The sequence below is a fragment of the Gopherus flavomarginatus genome, chromosome 1 (genome assembly GCF_025201925.1).
Source record: "Gopherus flavomarginatus isolate rGopFla2 chromosome 1, rGopFla2.mat.asm, whole genome shotgun sequence".
In the NCBI taxonomy this organism is placed as follows: domain Eukaryota; kingdom Metazoa; phylum Chordata; order Testudines; family Testudinidae; genus Gopherus; species Gopherus flavomarginatus.
In genome coordinates, this window is record NC_066617.1 from 203,519,195 (window position 1) to 203,537,113 (window position 17,919).

Below are 17,919 nucleotides of genomic sequence, written 5' to 3' on the forward strand. Positions count from 1 at the left end.
AGCATAAATGTTGACTTACACTAGTACAACTTATTCCACAATAACTTATTCCACTGCTGCAAGTCATGGCTTATACCAGTGTAGCATATCTACACTAGGGATTTGCTATAGTGAAGCTACATCAATTTACCTTCACTGGTGCAAAAAACTCACTGTAAACAAAGTCTTGGTATTAATTTACCATTGTGCAGGTAACAAAAATATAAGACACAAAAAGGTTAAGAGATTTGCCAAAGATCACACATAGATGCACAGCTAAGGAAGGACTAGAACTCTGGAATTACTGTCTTTTAGGTCTGGTCTTCCCTATGGGGAGATTGACGCTGCTGCAGAAATGGCAGAGCACTCTCCAGTCAACCCCAGTACTCCAGCTCTTTGAGAAGAGTAAGGGAAGTCGAACAGAGAGTGTCTCCCATGGACACAGCACAGTGAAGGCACCAGGGTAAGTCAACTTAAGCTATGTTGACTCTAGCTACATTATTCATGTTATTCACGTAACTTAGGTTGACTTACCCCATAGTGAAGACAAGCCCTTAGTCTCATGCTCTTACCACTGGAACATGTCCTGTCTCACACCACGAGTCACTATACCTAGCTTACTCCTAAAATAAAATATTTTCTCAGTGAAATGCAAACTCACATGTCAGTGTATCATTTATAAAGCTGTTTATATTATTATAAAATAGGTGTCTATCACAAATGACAGCAGAAAAATACCCCACATTGAATAGATCTAAATTACCAGTCATATTACTCTGTTACGGTCTAAGAATAGATGGGCCTTGTCCCATGCCCTGAAAGTCAACAGACTTAGGCCCTACCAGCCTGGTGGTGAGTTTCAAAGTAAAAAGGGCTTTCCACTGAGAATACTCTGCCACTGGCCACAAGACATTCAAACCTTGAGACTATCATGAACACCTCAACTGTTGCAGTATCACATAAGGAGAGGGGAGAAGGGGTCTCTTCAGGTAGCCAGGATCCAAACCACAAAGGCCCTTATAGATCAGTTTCAATACCTGAAATTGCACCTTCAATGAGAAGTCAGTTCAGACTTTGAAGAATTGACTTAATATTAACGTCTGAAGCTGCCATTGCCAAGCAGGTAGCCAGCAACATTCCGTACCAACAACGTCTTCCAGATGGTCCTAAAATGCAAGCCCTTGTAGAGCACGCTGCTATAATTCAGTGCCATCCTGTAAACATGTGTGTGTCATAGGCAGACCTATTTCCTCATAATTCAGATTCTTTTCAGAACATACTATCACTAGTCACAAACTGACAACACAATTTATTTCTTTTATCTCTCTTGCTCTCATTACACCCTACAGCAAAATGGTTTTGTTAACAAAATAATTTTAAAAATTAGAGGGTGGAAGAGGCAGTATACATACTTGGGAGGGACAATTAGCATCTGCATGACAGGAATTTTATCTTTTGTGCCAATATTTCCTTGCTGCTCTGGGACAATGCAAAGCAATCCCAGCGACTGATAGATTGCTGGGAATGCCCTGCATTTTCCATCTGTTAAGATAACTTTTCTTCAGCATGCCATGTTTCCTTTTGTGTATGCTCACATAGTGCAATGTTTTATTCTGCTTAAAGGTGAACTTAGTCACTGTTCCTCAATGGTTTCTCCAACATGACTCACATACGGAAAAAAATGTAAAAAGAACACAAGTAATGAAATTATATATATATATATATATATATATATATATAAAGACAACATACATATTAAGCTGTATAGTTGAGATTTGAGCTAGAATGTTTTGTAATTTCACACTGCCGCTGTACACTTCTATATGAAAATTATATAAGCTGTTTAAAAAGTCTTTGTTGTGTACTCATAATTTAAACCCAGAAATCCTACTCCCCACTAAGTATTAATAATACAAGAAAATACATGAATAGAGAATATGCACACATCAGTGCTCAATCATTTGTGTTCATTTCATTCTTTGTCTATACACGATCTATTTACATTGGAAGCTCTTAGGGGAAAAGTACTTTGGCCAAGATTTTTTAAAAGTAACTAGCAATGCTGGGTGCTGATCTTTAGAGGACAAATGATCTGTGAAATGCTTAGCACACAACTGGTTCTATAGAAGTAATACGATTCTGACTCACTCTCTCATTTTATTGTCTAGCAAGCCAAAAATATCATTTAATTTTTTCATTTGAATTTTCTGCCAAATAATTTGTGAAATATTATAAATCCCCAGGTGAATGAAAGGGTCTGATAAGTAATCGGTGAAATCCTGGGGGGTACCATCACTTTATCATGGTGACACAGCCACTTATTCACATGTGATTTCTACATTACAGTTTGATACAAATCTTTTCTTAAACGTTAGTCTCGGTTCCAAAGAAAGAAAGAAAGGATTTGAAGGCATTTAACATTATCTTAGTTCATTGAGACAAAAAGAAAGACTTGAAAAATGTTTTGGCTTTCAGTCAAAGCTGTGTTTAATAGAAACCGAGTACAGACACAGAAGTCCCAAACTAATTTATCATAATTAATTTACTCTATAGGGTTCTAGGGAGTTAGCAGATTAGTGCAATATAACTAGTAAAATAAGTTTTCACTTTTGGGACCTAAAGCTTTTATCTAACCCTCACTTGACAAAATCTAACATATATTGTCAAGTCAGGTTGTACAATACAGTAGGTCCCAAAGCAATGCAATAGTTTTTCCTTGTATACAAGCCCTAAAGCAAGGTTTAAAAATGGTAGTTGTATAAAAACCCAGTGAGATCATCCATCCCAGATGTGAATGCACAGGGGACCATTTATGCACAGATCTCCCAGCTTCCCTGGGAAAGAGAGGCAGAGGTGATGACTTTCTGAGTTCTTGGGGGGTGCTCGACCCCTGTTCTGCCCCAGACCCTGCCCCACTCCACCCCATCCCCCAAGTCTCCACCCCTACCCGCCTCTTTCCGCCCTGCGGAAGAGATGATCACAGAGGGCGAGAGGTGCTCAGAGGGAGTGAGAAGAGCTGATCCGCATGGCAGAGTGGGGGTGGGAGGGCTCGGGGGGAGGAGCAGATCCACAGGGCTGCCGATGGGTGCTGAGCACACACTATTTTTTTCCCATAGGTGCTCCAGCCCCGGAACACCCACAGAGTCGGCGCCTATGAAGAGAGGGATCATCCAGTTGTGGGCACTGCCCACTCTCCTCCAAGCCCTGTGGAAGGTGCTCTGTGGATCCAGGGTCTGTGTAGAGAGTGGGGAACAGACTGCACAGGTCAAGGGAAGGAATGGACTGGCCAGACACACAACGTTTCCTCTCCAGCCCTGGGAAGAATTCCCAGAAAAGATACCTGGGAGAGAAGGAGGGGCAATCACCCAATGAAAAGGTCTCCATAAGAGGATCCTTGGAGAGTTCCTTCCTCAGAGGCACCTTGCATAGGTTTTTCCATGGAAAGGTATGATCTCATCCCTGATCTTTACAGCTGGGATTTAATCACTTACTAGCCTCTGGACAAGCTGCTGTCCTGCACTTAAATACACTGAATGATCAAAGGTGGATCACAATTGATCAAAGGTGGAGAATGAATACTGGCCTCAGTCTTCTTGTTAATGCTGCCAGCTGGCAATAGAATTGGATAATGTCTGTCTGGCCAGCCTCTTTGCCCTGGTCTACACTACACAGTTAGGTCAACATAAGGCAGTTTATGTCGACCTAACTATGTCAGTGTAGACACTAGAGCCTTGCTTCCTAATACATGAGCCGTACTACACAGACATAACAAATCTGCCTCCACAAGAGGGATAGGGCTGATGTTGGTGTAGTTAGGGTTACTTACAGCAGCCTTTGGCTGTCATTCTTGCCAATTTCATGACTCTATGCCGGAGCCGTGAAATTGACAAGAAAGTCCTCGGCACTCTCAGCCCAGCTGTTGCTGGGCTCCTTGCTGAGAACCTGCTGGGAACCCGGGCAGCTGCCCCCCTCTCAGTGAGAAGTGGGCAGGCAAGAGCCAGATGCTGTCCCACTCCAGGTGGGGAGCATGAAGCCGAGAGTGGGGGGGACGGCACACCAGGTCACCCAGCGGAGAGCAGGGAACAGAGAAGGGGGGGCAGCTGGCGTGGTGATGGGAGCCCATTGGGGAGCAGCAAGCGGAGCTGGGAGCCCGGCAGCTCCTCACACTGCCCTTCTTAGGTAGGTGGAAACACTCCTGGTGAGGACACATATCACCTGTATTAGGTTGACGTAAGTTTTCAGCACAGACATGCCCTTTGTTACATTCTTCCTCAAATTCTGCTCAGCAACCTACACCCCAGACTGCTCCTTGAGAGGAGTTCATAAAGTTAATTATGTATGGCCAAAATTAATTGGGACAACCATATATTCATGCTGAACAAACACCTTTAACAGTCAGCTTTTGCCTGGACAACTCAGCTTAAAAAAAAAAAAAGTCTGGTGTAAATCTACAAATCCTTTTGAATTTACACTGTGCCTTCAGCACACAGCTCTACTAGGGAATCACTTCAGAGCTGTGAAGTTAAAACAATCCAAAAGGAAGAACTAAAAGAAGTCAAAGGAAGGAAAATCATTTTTAAGAGCAGCCATATGTCAGACAGCCTTAGGGCCATATTTAATTTAAGAATCATCAACATAATATTTCTATCAAGTTTCCAGGAGCAATTCTCTTGATCTGGATACTGCTAATGATTTTTCCCATGGACTTAGTTCATAGAAACATAACTTGCTTTATGAGTCATAAAATCAGAGAAGATGGAGTTGAAAATGAGCTCTTAGGTCATCCTATCTACTTGCCAGTGTAGGATGTTTCCCTCTTATACAAAAGTCAAAAATAAGCATTTATGAAAAACTGGAAAATGAAAACTTTTAAAAAATAAATAAAGTAGTGGAGGAAGAGTCATGTCCTTTTGTGACATGGCTCTATGCACTACAATAATTTTACAAGAAACACTGCATAGATATACATATTCAGAAAGGCAGAAAAAAAATGTAAAACCAGACACAATTCTGAACTAATTTGTACATGCAGTTACCACACATGGAAATCTGGTATTTACATATGCAAATTGACTAGTAAACAAATAATTGGCCGTTTCCACGCACAATCATTGTAATCAAGTACCCATAAAGTACATAATTGTGCAAGCATTTCAGGATCCACATCTGAGAAATTTGGTTTTGTACATATCTATGCAGACATGCACTCACAGTAGTATGTGGCATATTATTCACACCTTTACACATCATAAATACTTAATTTAAAAAAATCCAGGAGATAATGAATAATGTTTTTACATCCCTGGACATCTGTACTTTTCTACTTGACAAAAATAGCTTAAGATCACATTACATGTTCTTGTTTTACCTTTTGCCCATCCTCTGCACATAAATTAAGGAGGCAGACAGCTTTCATTATAAAGCCCTAATGCGACACCTCTATAACTTTGTGTCAGACATGTTTGACCAAATAATCACTGAAGACAAGAGAGCACATTTCTGCAAAGTTTGAAGACAGTTTGTTGATCTGTGTTAGGTTCGGGTTTTTTTAAGTTAAAGCTCATTAAAAATTATTCTGGTTTGAATTTTGACCTTTGTCTTAAATTTATTCTTAGCTCAAAAATGGCTTGTTGCTGCTTTTTTAAACTTTCCATACAGTGGAAAACTATATTTGATGACTTTAAAGTAATTATATTGTAAATATAAAACAAATAAAGTTAGTAAAACGATTTTTGTTGTTGATAGGTTTAGAACTAATTCTGCACCTATTGATTTCTATGGGAGTTCAGGGCCTAGTCTTGTTCCCATTAATGTTAGGGCTTGTCTACATTACCCGCAGGATCAATGAGCAGCGATCAATCCAGCGGGGGTCAATTTATCACGTCTAGTGAAGACACGATAAATCGACTGCCGAGTGCTCTCTTGTCGACTATGGTACTCCACTGGAGTGAGAGGCTCAGGCAAAGTTGATGGGGGAGTGTCAGCAGTCGATTCACCACTGTGAAGACACTGTGGTGAATAGATCTAAATACCTCAACTTCAACTACTTTATTCACGTAGTTGGAAATGTTAGCCATTGATTTCTGTTGGAGCAGGACTGGGTTCTGAGTGTGAAAATGTTGCCTTCTATTGATTGATTTCCACTTAAGGTATGTCTACACTTATGGCATGGGTATAAATAGCAGTATGGACAGTGAGGCATGTCTTAGGCAAGCAGGGTGCCATATACACATGAACCCTCAGAGTATATACACACCGTGGCTCTCTAGCTGCCAAAGCAATACCTCCAAAGTCTACAGTGCTATTTTTTACACTGCCTCCTTGCTGCCAGAGCCTTTCCCTGCTGCTTCCCCACTGTCAAGAGAGTTTCACTGCCATGAGTAGCTACACACTGCAGTGACAAGGGTGGACACAGTCTGCCTTTCACTGTGACACGTAACTACATATACTCTGTGTGCTGCTGCAAGCATAGACAAGATCTTAGAAAGAACATCAAGATATTTATACAAGAAGTAGCTCATAGAGGTATTCCTTGGGCTCAAGTGGTAGAGGCTTGTGGTTTTAGTCTTGAAGGATCGGGGTTCAAGGATCAACTGTGCAGGTGTGTGTTGATTTATTGTGAAGAGGGGATAACCTTTCCAAAGTTAATGTTGCAACCACAGCCCCATTATAAGGCTGATTTTGTGCTCTTGTAATTCTGAAGGCAGGTGAAAAAAAGAAAAGAAAACACCATAACAAGTTCCTCATGTTTTCAAATATTTAGGGTTAAAACTCATTGGTAACCAGAACAATTAAAATTTTGTATTAGGATTACTACTTTAACTCCGCCCCAGCAGAGGTGTCAGGCTGCTATTGTGAAAAGTAAAATATGAGAATTGACATTTTTCTGTCTGATCCTTGGGTACCATACCAATGCTTGGGAGAGACTACCAGTCCCGAAAGCACTCTTAGTAGTGTGCCTGCCCAAGTGTTTCTAGCCCTGGCAGGCTGCAAAATACTGCACCTTAAAATCATATTATTTTGATTACCATCTTGGGTTTTATTCCCCCCTTAAAGTTCAAATTGATGTTTGCAGCCAATATATCACAAGCCACTAGAGTTAGAGATGAGAGACACTGTCAAGTCAAATTTGACCCTCAATTTAAATGTCATAAAAATAAGTTTTTACAAAATACAAAACAAATTAAAAAAAGCCCATCCCTTAAGATGACCAGAAACAGGACCACGACTTTAAAGATTTCTGATAAAAATATAATCCCCATCCCTACACACTTTTATTTAGGCCCCAATTCAGCAAATCCTTGCAGTCGGTATAGCACACTGGGCAAGGCTATGTGTGTGTCAATGAAAATGCAACCTTAGGCTATGTATGAACGTATGTAAGGCTAAGCATCAGGGACAAGCCTCCAGAATGGGCACTGATATGCCTCCCATGTTACCTGCAAGTGTACAGAGTTTGAAAAAAAAGTGTAAAGGAAAATGGGCATATCTGAGGGACCCTGGGGAAGGCGTGCTCATGAGGCAGTTAGCTATGTCCCGCAGACACTTACGCATGTATGTAATTTTACTTGTGTCAATAAAGTTTTGAACGGTTTCTTTTTTAAGTTGCAATCTGATTGCGAACTATTTCTTTCTAAGCAGTGCTTCTTTTGATCTGGTTCAGGTCTGAACATAGCAAAGCCCTGACCTTGGAACAGTGTGATTTTCAATCCCTGCAACACATGGCATGGAGTACAAGGAACCCCTTAAAATATGTTTATGCAGATAGCAGTAATGCAAGCTATTTTTGTACAGATGACTGCATTTGATCTGATTGATTCAAGAAATCCAAAGTGCCATAATCACAGAGTGAGAGAGTATAGAAAAATAAGGTATGCTTCAGTACTGCCTCAATTGCCTGAATGTTATGAGAGATACTGAACAGAATTAGACAGTGGAGGGAATTTTCAGCCTAATTAATAAAAATCAGGTGACATGACATGGTTTAGGAAAACTGAGGTTTACCCATAAGCCTGTTATAACGTGTGCTTTGGGTAGCATCTCTTCACTGCATTGACTGGGGCTGGACTAGGCCCATATAATCAAACAGTTTGCTGCATGTTACTCAACTATCTAAAGAGTATTGCAGATATCAAATATATGTAACAGTTGCTGCAATTCAAGAAACTCTTGATTGGATATCAAACTACAGTACTTAGTAGCAAATGTTCTATTCTTTTATATACAACAGATTATCTGGCAATAATGGGAGTTATGTGTCTCTATCAAAACAAAATTTGACCCTTTAGTACTATGTGCATAAAACTTCCTTGTGTGTATTACTCATCTTATATGTTTGACTTCCCTATGACAAATTGAAATTGCATACAAAAAGGCTTTTACATGTGTTTGAGTTGTGAAGATACATATGTAGCTTCAGTAGGGATGATTTCTTTACTTCCTCCCTTAAATGTAAAACCTTATTAAATATTAACTATTATGCCAACTGAGCAATTGATCTAAACCAGCAAGTAGATCAGCAGAATGATATTGTTTCTTAGAACTCTATCAGACACATATTAAAAAACCTAAGGCCGACCTGATATCTGTAAAATCTGAACATGGCCAGGTGACTGTGCATGCAGATCTAGTATTTGCATATACAAATACCTGTTTTGCATGCACAGTTGGGTTGTTTTCTAGAGATATTTCTCAGGAACCATGTATACACCCATTCAAAAAAACAGATCAAAACATCAGCACCACACAAAAGAAAAGAAAAGAAAAGAAAAGAAAAGAAAAGATCCTCTGTGTTTCAAAGGCTGGTCTCAAATCCTAAAAACCCAGGGACCTGATCTTCAATACATTAGTCTAGCTGCAAATGCTGATTTACACCTGCTGAGGATCTAGCCCATAATTGCAGGCAACTAGTAAGAATAAAAGGCAGCTGAAAGCCTGAGAGTTTTCTAACCTACTATATTTATCCATTTGAACCTCACTGTTCTTCCAACACTCAGTAAATAATCCTGGCTTACAAGGATCACCCCCTAGTGGGTGTTCGTTTCTTTCTGTTCTCCTCTCCTGGGATGACTTCTCTTAAGCAACAGTTAGAACCTATGCCAAATGTGCAGAGGGAATAAAAGAAGGAAACCACAAACCTCAATTTACATCAGGGCATTTTGATAAAAAACATGAAAATTCTACATGAAGGTTAGTGATTGAGGTTAATTATTGCCCATGGTAATAAGCAGAGCACATGTTGCACGAGCATCTGATGACTGTACATCTGTTTTTTCCAAAAACTGTACTTGTGTGAAATTTGTGGATTTGTCCCTACAGATAGCAAATCTTTCATCTACTATTCATACTTAATGCTTTAAAAAAATTTGGCAAGAACAACTGTCTGTGAAAATGTGTGCCCCAGTGGAGTAAATTCCATCTGTCTGTTTGAAGGGCTGTTTTTAACAATTACAGTTTTCCTAAGTTATAAACCAGCATGAGGCACAATAAACTATATACAAGAACATCGGTTGTCATCTTTCTGATTTTTTTTTTTTTTGCTTTTGTCTGCCAACTTTGAAAAGTTAAACTAATGGCATCTTGGGTTCTAAAGTTAAAAATCCTTTGACCATCTGAAAGTCAAAGTGACCAGAAAATGCTGCATAATGTACATCCTGTCCTCTTTTTACCCAATATCCCTTTGGTCTTATGTACTATACAAATCATACCTGTGTTTGTTGCCTTCAAGTGCAGAGCACTTCAAATACTTTTTTGAACAACAGAATACACTCGTGCAGAACTAAGCTCTAGAGAGGCATATTTAAAATCATTAGTGGATAGCCTTAGCTCAAAGTACATCCATTGCTCCCAATGAATCTTATATTTTGCTGCATTTAATTTGACAGGTGATGAATCCCTGTTCTAATATGGAATCTCACACCTGCATTAACATTGTTGCCAGATCACTTACTTCTGGGTTCTCGAGGTCCATCCACTGTTATCTTGATGGCTCTGTGATACGTGGCTACTTGCGGAGGATTTGTAAAGACTGTGATGGTTAGGGTGAAGCTCTTCCCTGCAACAGGAAAGCACATTACTCTCTTGCTGATAATTACAATACAACATGCACTGAGAGAATTTGTATCTGTCGTTTTCAACAGCTCGAAAACACATCATATTTTATTCTCTATATATTATATATGTGCCCATACAGTGAAGCATTTCACATGCACTTCAGGGCAATCCAAGGCTGTGCATATTCCATACATGGCTACTGCTCCAAGCATGTATAACGAATTGATTTACATTTAATGTTATTTATACTTTGTATAATACATAGTTTACAGCTGGACAGTTATATTTTAAATTATCCACACTACCACTTACAAATTATCTGTGTTTGTGAAGGGTGTTAGTTCACAGAGCCCTATAAATTATGGCTGAGTTCCAAAGCTGCCTAAGGAATCTGAACACACAATTCCCATTAAATCAAAAGGATGTTCAGGTTCTCTAGGAAGTGTTGAAAATCCCATGGTAGATGGTTCAAGCTAGTGTTAGATCAATTCTACAGAGTAAACAGGAATCCTTTAAAATACAGCGAAATCTACTACCATAGCTCCAAGAAATTATAGAGACAAGATTAAAAAAGATCTCTATAGTTTGCCTGAAGGGAATTAAAGAGTTCCATGAAGACATAACAGAGATCTGCTTGTTCTGGATTTCCTCCACTTCCTCCCCCTTGTTTTAAACCTGGACAAGAATATTTTATACAAACTCAGCTTTTTTATTTTATCCCTTTGTGGGTAAAAACTTGCTTCCTGGATTTCTATGGAAAGTTTTGCTAAGATATTATGATGGGTTTCGTTATAATTCAAAGGGAAGACTTTTCAGATATAGTATGTTCATGCCATATTTCTGAGTTTTGAAAATTATTCGTTTGGTGGTTCAAAGGGAGATAAGAAATTATGAGATACGCCTCACGATTATAATGTATTTAAATATTTCTGCTTCTGTTTTGGTGCAAACTCCTTTTACTCTCATTCGTAAAATGGGGATACTACTCCTACTTGCCTAGTGTCCTTCAGATTATTTAGCTATTGAATGTGTGGCATACTGACCATGTAAAGCACTGTATAAATATTAATTATTACTTTGGCATTTACAGAAATAAAAGGCTGACAGCACTACCTGTAGCCAATTTTAGTAGAGTTCTCTGAATGTCATGGGGGACATGGATAATCATAGAATTTTCAAGAAACACGGCCCTGATTTGGACAATGGGGAATTTCAGATAATTGAGGTTATACTTGCATAGGCATGTGTTGTACAAACTTTCCCACACCTCTACAGAAAGCACCTCATTGCTGGTCTCCAGCATTCCTGTCAACCAAATCTCAGGGTTCTTCTGATGAAAGCTTCCCATTGTTATAGTTTGCCCTGTTTACCTAGATGTAGGTATTCATCCACGTGTGACGAGAGTAAGATAGTTTCACTTTCAATAGTATCTGAACTCAGTTCTTATCTAGGTATCGGTATAGCCCTCAGCACTAATATCTGAGCATTTCATAATCATTAATGGTTTCTATCCTCACAATGTCCCTGTGAATTAGGATGGAGCAGTAAAGCACAGGTTAAATAAGGACTTGTTTACACAGTGGAGCAATGCGCTCCACAGGGGTGTGAATTCTAGGGCACACCAATGTGTTGTGCACTAACTGGCCCATGTAGATCCTGCTGACATGCGCTAAAAGTTCCCTAGTGCATGCTAATTAGTTCCTTTCCAAACAGTAGTACATTAATGTGCCCTAGGGAACTTTCAGTGCACACCAGCAGGTTCTACATGGCCAGTTAGTGCACAGTGTGTTGATGTGCTTTAGAATTTGCATCCCTCTAGTCTGCATTGCTACAAGCCCTAAGTGTCTCAGCCAATGTCACATAAATCTGTATCTGAGCTGGGAATTAAAACTCAATTCTTCTGCATTCCAGTCCTGTGCCTTCCTAATACCCTCCCAACCTCTGCTGAAAAGTAGCTCCAGGTATCGAGAGGAGCTGTAAAGGTGGCATAAAGGCCACCTTTGATCCATGCCTCAAGACCATTGACCCCTAGCTTGCGTCCACTCAGCCAGACTCAAGGCCAATGTGTTTTTGACATTTTTTTAAATACCAAATTGTATGACAGATCATAACAATTATGTTGCCAATACTCAGACTTTTCTATGAACGATCAAAAATAACTACTATTAAAAACTCCCCAAGAAAATTAACACCCAAAACATGGGATTTTAACTAATATTAAAGGGACATAATCAAGCAAAAACATATCCTGCTTCTTGAAGAAAATGTTTTACATACTGTTATTACAAATAGCACCTAAAATGCACATAACTGAAAGAGATTAGAGAAAAATAATACTTTTCTATTTATTAATCTATTTCTAGCTATAATGTTTCCAGTTTATTTATTTGGGACATTTGATAGCACTTAATGGGGCATTTTCACTGTTTCCCTAACACAATCAGTCCCCCTGTTGTTTCTGTAGGATTTTTACACAGCACAAGGAGCGAGAAAAATATTTTTAATGGTTAAATGTGATTGTAAAATCAAAAAAATTACCATAGAGAATCAGAGCCAGGTGCAATATTTGTAACTGCTTTAAAGATATTCTTCAAAACTTACTAGATTTCAAAATGATGGTGCCTGTTGTGACACAATTTGGCAAAAGCAGGAAGACACCCGCTTACCTTTTACAGTTTATAGAAGTCTACTTATTAACCACATGCTGGTTAACCACAGGACTACATAACCATATGCCTATGTGTCACTTACTGTTACTCTCTGATAATTCCACTGTAGTTCTCTGGCCATTTTGTTTAATTTGCATTTAGTTTTACTCATTACACATGTATTAACTACATGTCTGGTTGATTCAGGTAAAATTAGCTAGAAATGTATTCAACCTAATTTTACGTGAATAAATTCATAGGATGAATGCACACCCAAACTTTCCCCTTCAATCTGTGCATTAGTATGCAGCCTAAATCTGTGATCTCATTTTTTCCTAGATACACATGTGCCTATTACACACAGAGATATATACAAACACACATGATCGGTCAAAACTGGTTATTAATATAAGATTAGTTTCTTGATAAATAACAGTCAGATTTCCCCAGTACACAGCCCTTTGTTAGCTAATGGCAAGAGATGAGACACCTGTTTTAAACCATCCACAAAGCACAAATAGAAAGACAATGCATAAATGGACTAGAGATCATGCGCACTCAATATGTGGTAATTAAAATTGGAAATTACTGTGCATATGTAGGTGTATTGGGTGAGAATAGTGAAATGATCTCCTATGAGGTCATAGAATATCAGGGTTGGAAAGGACCTCAGGTGGTTATCTAGTCCAACCTTCTGCTCAAACCAGGACCAATCCCCCGGCAGATTTTTTTTAACCCCAGTTCCCTAAATGGCCCCCTCAAAGATTGAACTCACAACCTTGGGTTTAGCAAGCCAATGCTCAAACCACTGAGTGATCCCTCCCTCCAGCCCCCTTTCTTTAATACTGCTAATGAGCAAGATATAGAGACTGCCACTCCCTCAGTAATTATCCATGGCAGCTCCTAACATCAAGGATGGGGCAGCTCTTGGTCCCAAGGATAAAACTTTCAGGATCCTGGGGCTTTTCCAACAGAGGGCCGTTGGCTCTGGAATATACTCCCAGCAACAATAAGATAAGCCCAAATCTTGCATCTTTAAAAGGTACAGTACAAAATTCACTGTTTCAGTAAATCAGATCTGTCCCCAGTATTAGGGTAGCACAACAGCCTGGCAATGTTTCTCCTGCAAGATCCCACCATGATCCCCTTGAAAAAACAATTTAACACAGGGAAGAGAACTAGTTATATTTCTGGATAGGCAATAAGTAACACTTAATTTTGTATATGGTGCCTAGATACTACGTTGATGGCTACATTAGAAACTACACAGGAATGCTCTCTAGAGCCACTGGTGATTAAAACATTAAAGGAAAAGATAGATTTAAAAAATCTTCTAAAAATCATAACTTGATGGTCCAATGATAGTGCACTGCTCTGCCAGACAGGCATCTATACTTGTGTCCTGAGCTCAGTCATTTCCAGTCTGACAGGGACTGGAAATACAGTGAGAACCAGGGAAAAGTGAGACACTTGAAGTGCCCTCCCTGTGCACTTTCTGGATGATGCTTGACAGAGTGTTGAAGGGCTCTTCAGTGAGCTGCATTCCAGCCTCTTCAGCTGGAGAGGGGGTTGCTGTAATCTGAGGCCTTTGCAGCTTTTGAGAGGGAATGAAGTCAAGGTGGGAAAATAACGAATCCCAGACAACAACCTGGTAACATGCAAAGAGGTTTTGTGTATTGCATTAATCATCCCTGAGAGATGTAATTAAAAGAACAAGATGGCTCTATGCATGGGAGGCATTTTTTAGAATGCGTGTGGACGCAAAGCAGCACACCCAGGCCAACTACAGAGAATGGCAAACAGAAAGTAGCACAGAAGACATGTGGCCCCCAGGGCTCACCAGATGTTTTTAAAGGATGGTTCTCTGTCTTCTCATGTGTGTTGTGATTGTGGAAGAGAAATGAGTGGGGGAGATGAGAGAAGAATTTTAGAGATTACAAACCATATTATGAGTGCCCCTTTCCATTTTTATGCAGTCTTTTCTCAGGCAAAACTCCCAGCTCAATCCATTGGGGGGAGGGGGAGTGTCTGAATGAGGATTGGACAAAAATGTAGTAAAAGCTTCAGGATTGGGCCAATAAAGCGCGGAAGGGAAAAAAAGCAAGAGAAGCTGGTGATATGGTTACAATAGCTATATGCTGCCTTAGGATTTCTTTTGTCATAGAATATTATTGGTTTCTTAAGTAATTACAATACATTATTTTAACAAACTGGAAAAGAAGTAAAAATGGGAAAGGAGCCAAGAATGTTTGCGCAGACAAGGCCAAGCAATATGGATGAAAAAATATGAAATGTAATACAAAAATACACACTACAACACAGATGATATTATGCCTAATTTCATGATGTCTGAGAGAGGTTTCCACATTGTAGTAAGAGAAATTATGGTACAATAGTTTCTGCTACTACTTTTTCATACTTATGTGGTCATCTGATTTTATTAAACTGTGCTAAATGATTGTTGTTTTATATCTTTCAAAACTTCTCATGACACTTCGCTAGGTATCTGCCAAAGTGCCAATGTAAAGATGTCTACTATTTTTTTTTATAATGCATGTGGCTGTATGTACATGCAATATATATACATATACGAACATGCGCGCACACACACATGCAACATTAACAACTATACATTAGGGAAATATTTTGCCACTCTTGATTGAGTAATAGCTTGCTACTTGAATAATCTCACTGAAATTAATGGGATGAGTAAGAGTAGAAGAACTGACCTTTAGTTAGCTGTTGCTTAGTGCATGGTTTATTTTTTTTAAATGCTTCACCTAATTGTATGACAGTCTAGAAAAAACTAAACAAGGTAAAATTCTGTCCTCAAATGTCTATCTTGTTCCTGTTGTCTTCAGTGGCAGTTTCATACAACTAAAGACACAACTTTGCCAATGGCATTTCATTCAGTGGGCATCTCATAGGAGAACAATTATAGTTAAAGTAGAAGATATTAAAGAGTTAACTTTTATTAACCATTATCACACAGATACCACACACAGCTATTATTTCAAGCACAAGAGAAACTACAGTAACTTCATATACTACTATGTGGTACCTGTTGTCAAATACAGAATTTTTAATGGTGACCACTGCACTATAAGCCAAATTTGACAATGAGAGCACAATGGGTATGCTTGCAAAACAGTGTACAAATAATTATTTCCACCTACAAACCAAATAACAGTGTGCACAAACAGGTAGTTGCATGTACAACAGGCCAGTTCTTTTTTCACATGAAATGTCAGATTTTGGAGATGCAGCTGTTGCACCCTTTCAGCCAAGTGATCCCATCAGCTTAACCTTATGGCTATATTCTGCAACATTTCTACTGGATAATTCCAAGTGTCTCATTGCACAAAGTTCTTACTTCTACATTTACCCGTATAAGATGAAATCCTGTCCCCAATTAAATCAATAGATGTTTTGCTATTGACTTCAGTAGGGTCAGAATTTCACCCATTTCACCCTTCCTTCTCTGCTCCAAATAAGAACCACAGAATTTAATCCATTGTGATAAGATTCTGAATCATCTGAATACTAATGGCTCAGCAACACAGACACTAGTAATTTGGGTGCAACTCAGCTACTGGCTTCCACTCCTTGCTTTCATTTCTGTTCCCTGCAGCACTCCATAAAATATGTCTACTCTGGAGCTGGAAGGTGTAGATTCCAGTTTACAGAGTCAGACCCATGCTAGTTCTGATCAAGTTAGGAGGCTAAAAATATAGTGTGGCTCAAGTAGTGATAGGGGCTAGCTGCCCTGAGTATGCACCCGGGTCTCACATGGGAATGTACTTGGCGGGGGAGGCTAGCTCATCACACCACTGCAGCTACACCCCTTATTTTAGTATGCTAGCTCAGAGCTAGTGTGGCTTTGTCTCCTCAAGTGGAATTTATACCTTCCAGCTTCTGTGTAGACATACCCATACATTGACCAACAATAGATGCAAGCTGTACTCTCACATTTCTCCGCCCATACACCCACCTTTTCTACAGTGAGCAAATCAAATGCTTTCTGGATTTATAATTAATTTTCCTGCATTTTGAATTAGATGGAGTTTCTCAACATTTTTCAGAATGTGTGTGGTGGCAGGGAGAGGGTGTATTTGGATTGAAACAATCTTCACTTTATTATTTTGTGAATCATAAATAGGTGTGTTTACCTCACTCTATGAGAAACATGGTGTGTATATTAAGTCATTGAATTCCAAAAGTGAAATTAAGTGATATCAACCTTTTCTGGGTCCTAGAATCCAATCTACTTTAAAAAACATTACACATATGGTGAGGATTTTCATTAATCCTATGTTTTAAGAGAGCCATCCCTCTACAAAGAATTTTTTTTAAATGCACAATTTTGACATAAAATATTAAAACTAATAGATCCAGATCTTGGGGCCGGTCAGAGGCTGGTTCAGCCTCCAAAACAACTTAGAGTAAACACAAAGGTCTAAAAACATGTCTGGCTCTCCACGCCCCCTGGGGCTATTCTGGCAGACAGGTATTGCTGGTGTACAACAGTGCTCTGGCCACAGCACCAGCCATGATCCTGGTGCTACCACAGCTATACACTACCTGAGGAATCCTCTTACACTGGCGAATCCCCAGGTAGCTAGTTAAAATGGATTTTTTTTTTACCCTTTTTCCTGCAGTAGCAGAGTTGATAATCTGTCCTAGTGTGTAAATACCTCCTCTTTTCTTAAAAAAGAAATAGACTAGTACCCCTGAGTAGCACACATTCCAACTAGCGTAACTGAGGATGCTAGCGTACTGACAATAAATGGGACATGGTGAACTCAAATATCAAATTTCTGTCTGAACACTTTTTTATGTATTACTGTAACAACTATTGCCTTAGGGTTTGATCCTGTAATTCTTGGAAGAGCAATCCTTGCTAACAAGAATAAGGATTACTCATTAAGAGCTGCATGACTGGGCCCTCTGATTATGAACAGTGACAGATTTTCTCTCTATATACTTTTCACTTGTTTACTTTTTCATGTGACAGTGTTTTATGTAGAGTCAGTTTCATTTCTGCATTGATGGTCAGTTTCACTTCCTAGTCTCAGGCACTAGCATGATGCCACCCTTCTCCTTCACTGCTTGGGGAGTCCCTATGCCCAAGTTTTCCCTGCTACTCTGAGAATGTGTGTCAGTTGGTGCTGCTGTTCCATTGTTTGCCTGGAAGAGACTTGATAACCCTTTTCCCACTTAAGAATTGAGGTTATTCATT

General features: G+C 39.3%; 1 protein-coding gene across 7 annotated transcripts in view; it reads right to left on the reverse strand.

Annotated features, from left to right (window-relative positions):
* RUNX1 (RUNX family transcription factor 1) overlaps nucleotides 1–17,919 on the reverse strand; it is a 219,772-nt gene that overhangs the window by 50,794 nt on the left and 151,059 nt on the right. For all 7 annotated transcript variants that reach the window (XM_050929377.1, XM_050929344.1, XM_050929393.1 and 4 more), the window contains one exon: nucleotides 9,929–10,033. In XM_050929377.1, coding sequence (XP_050785334.1) covers nucleotides 9,929–10,033 — 105 coding nt within the window. The remainder of the gene's footprint in view (nucleotides 1–9,928; nucleotides 10,034–17,919) is intronic.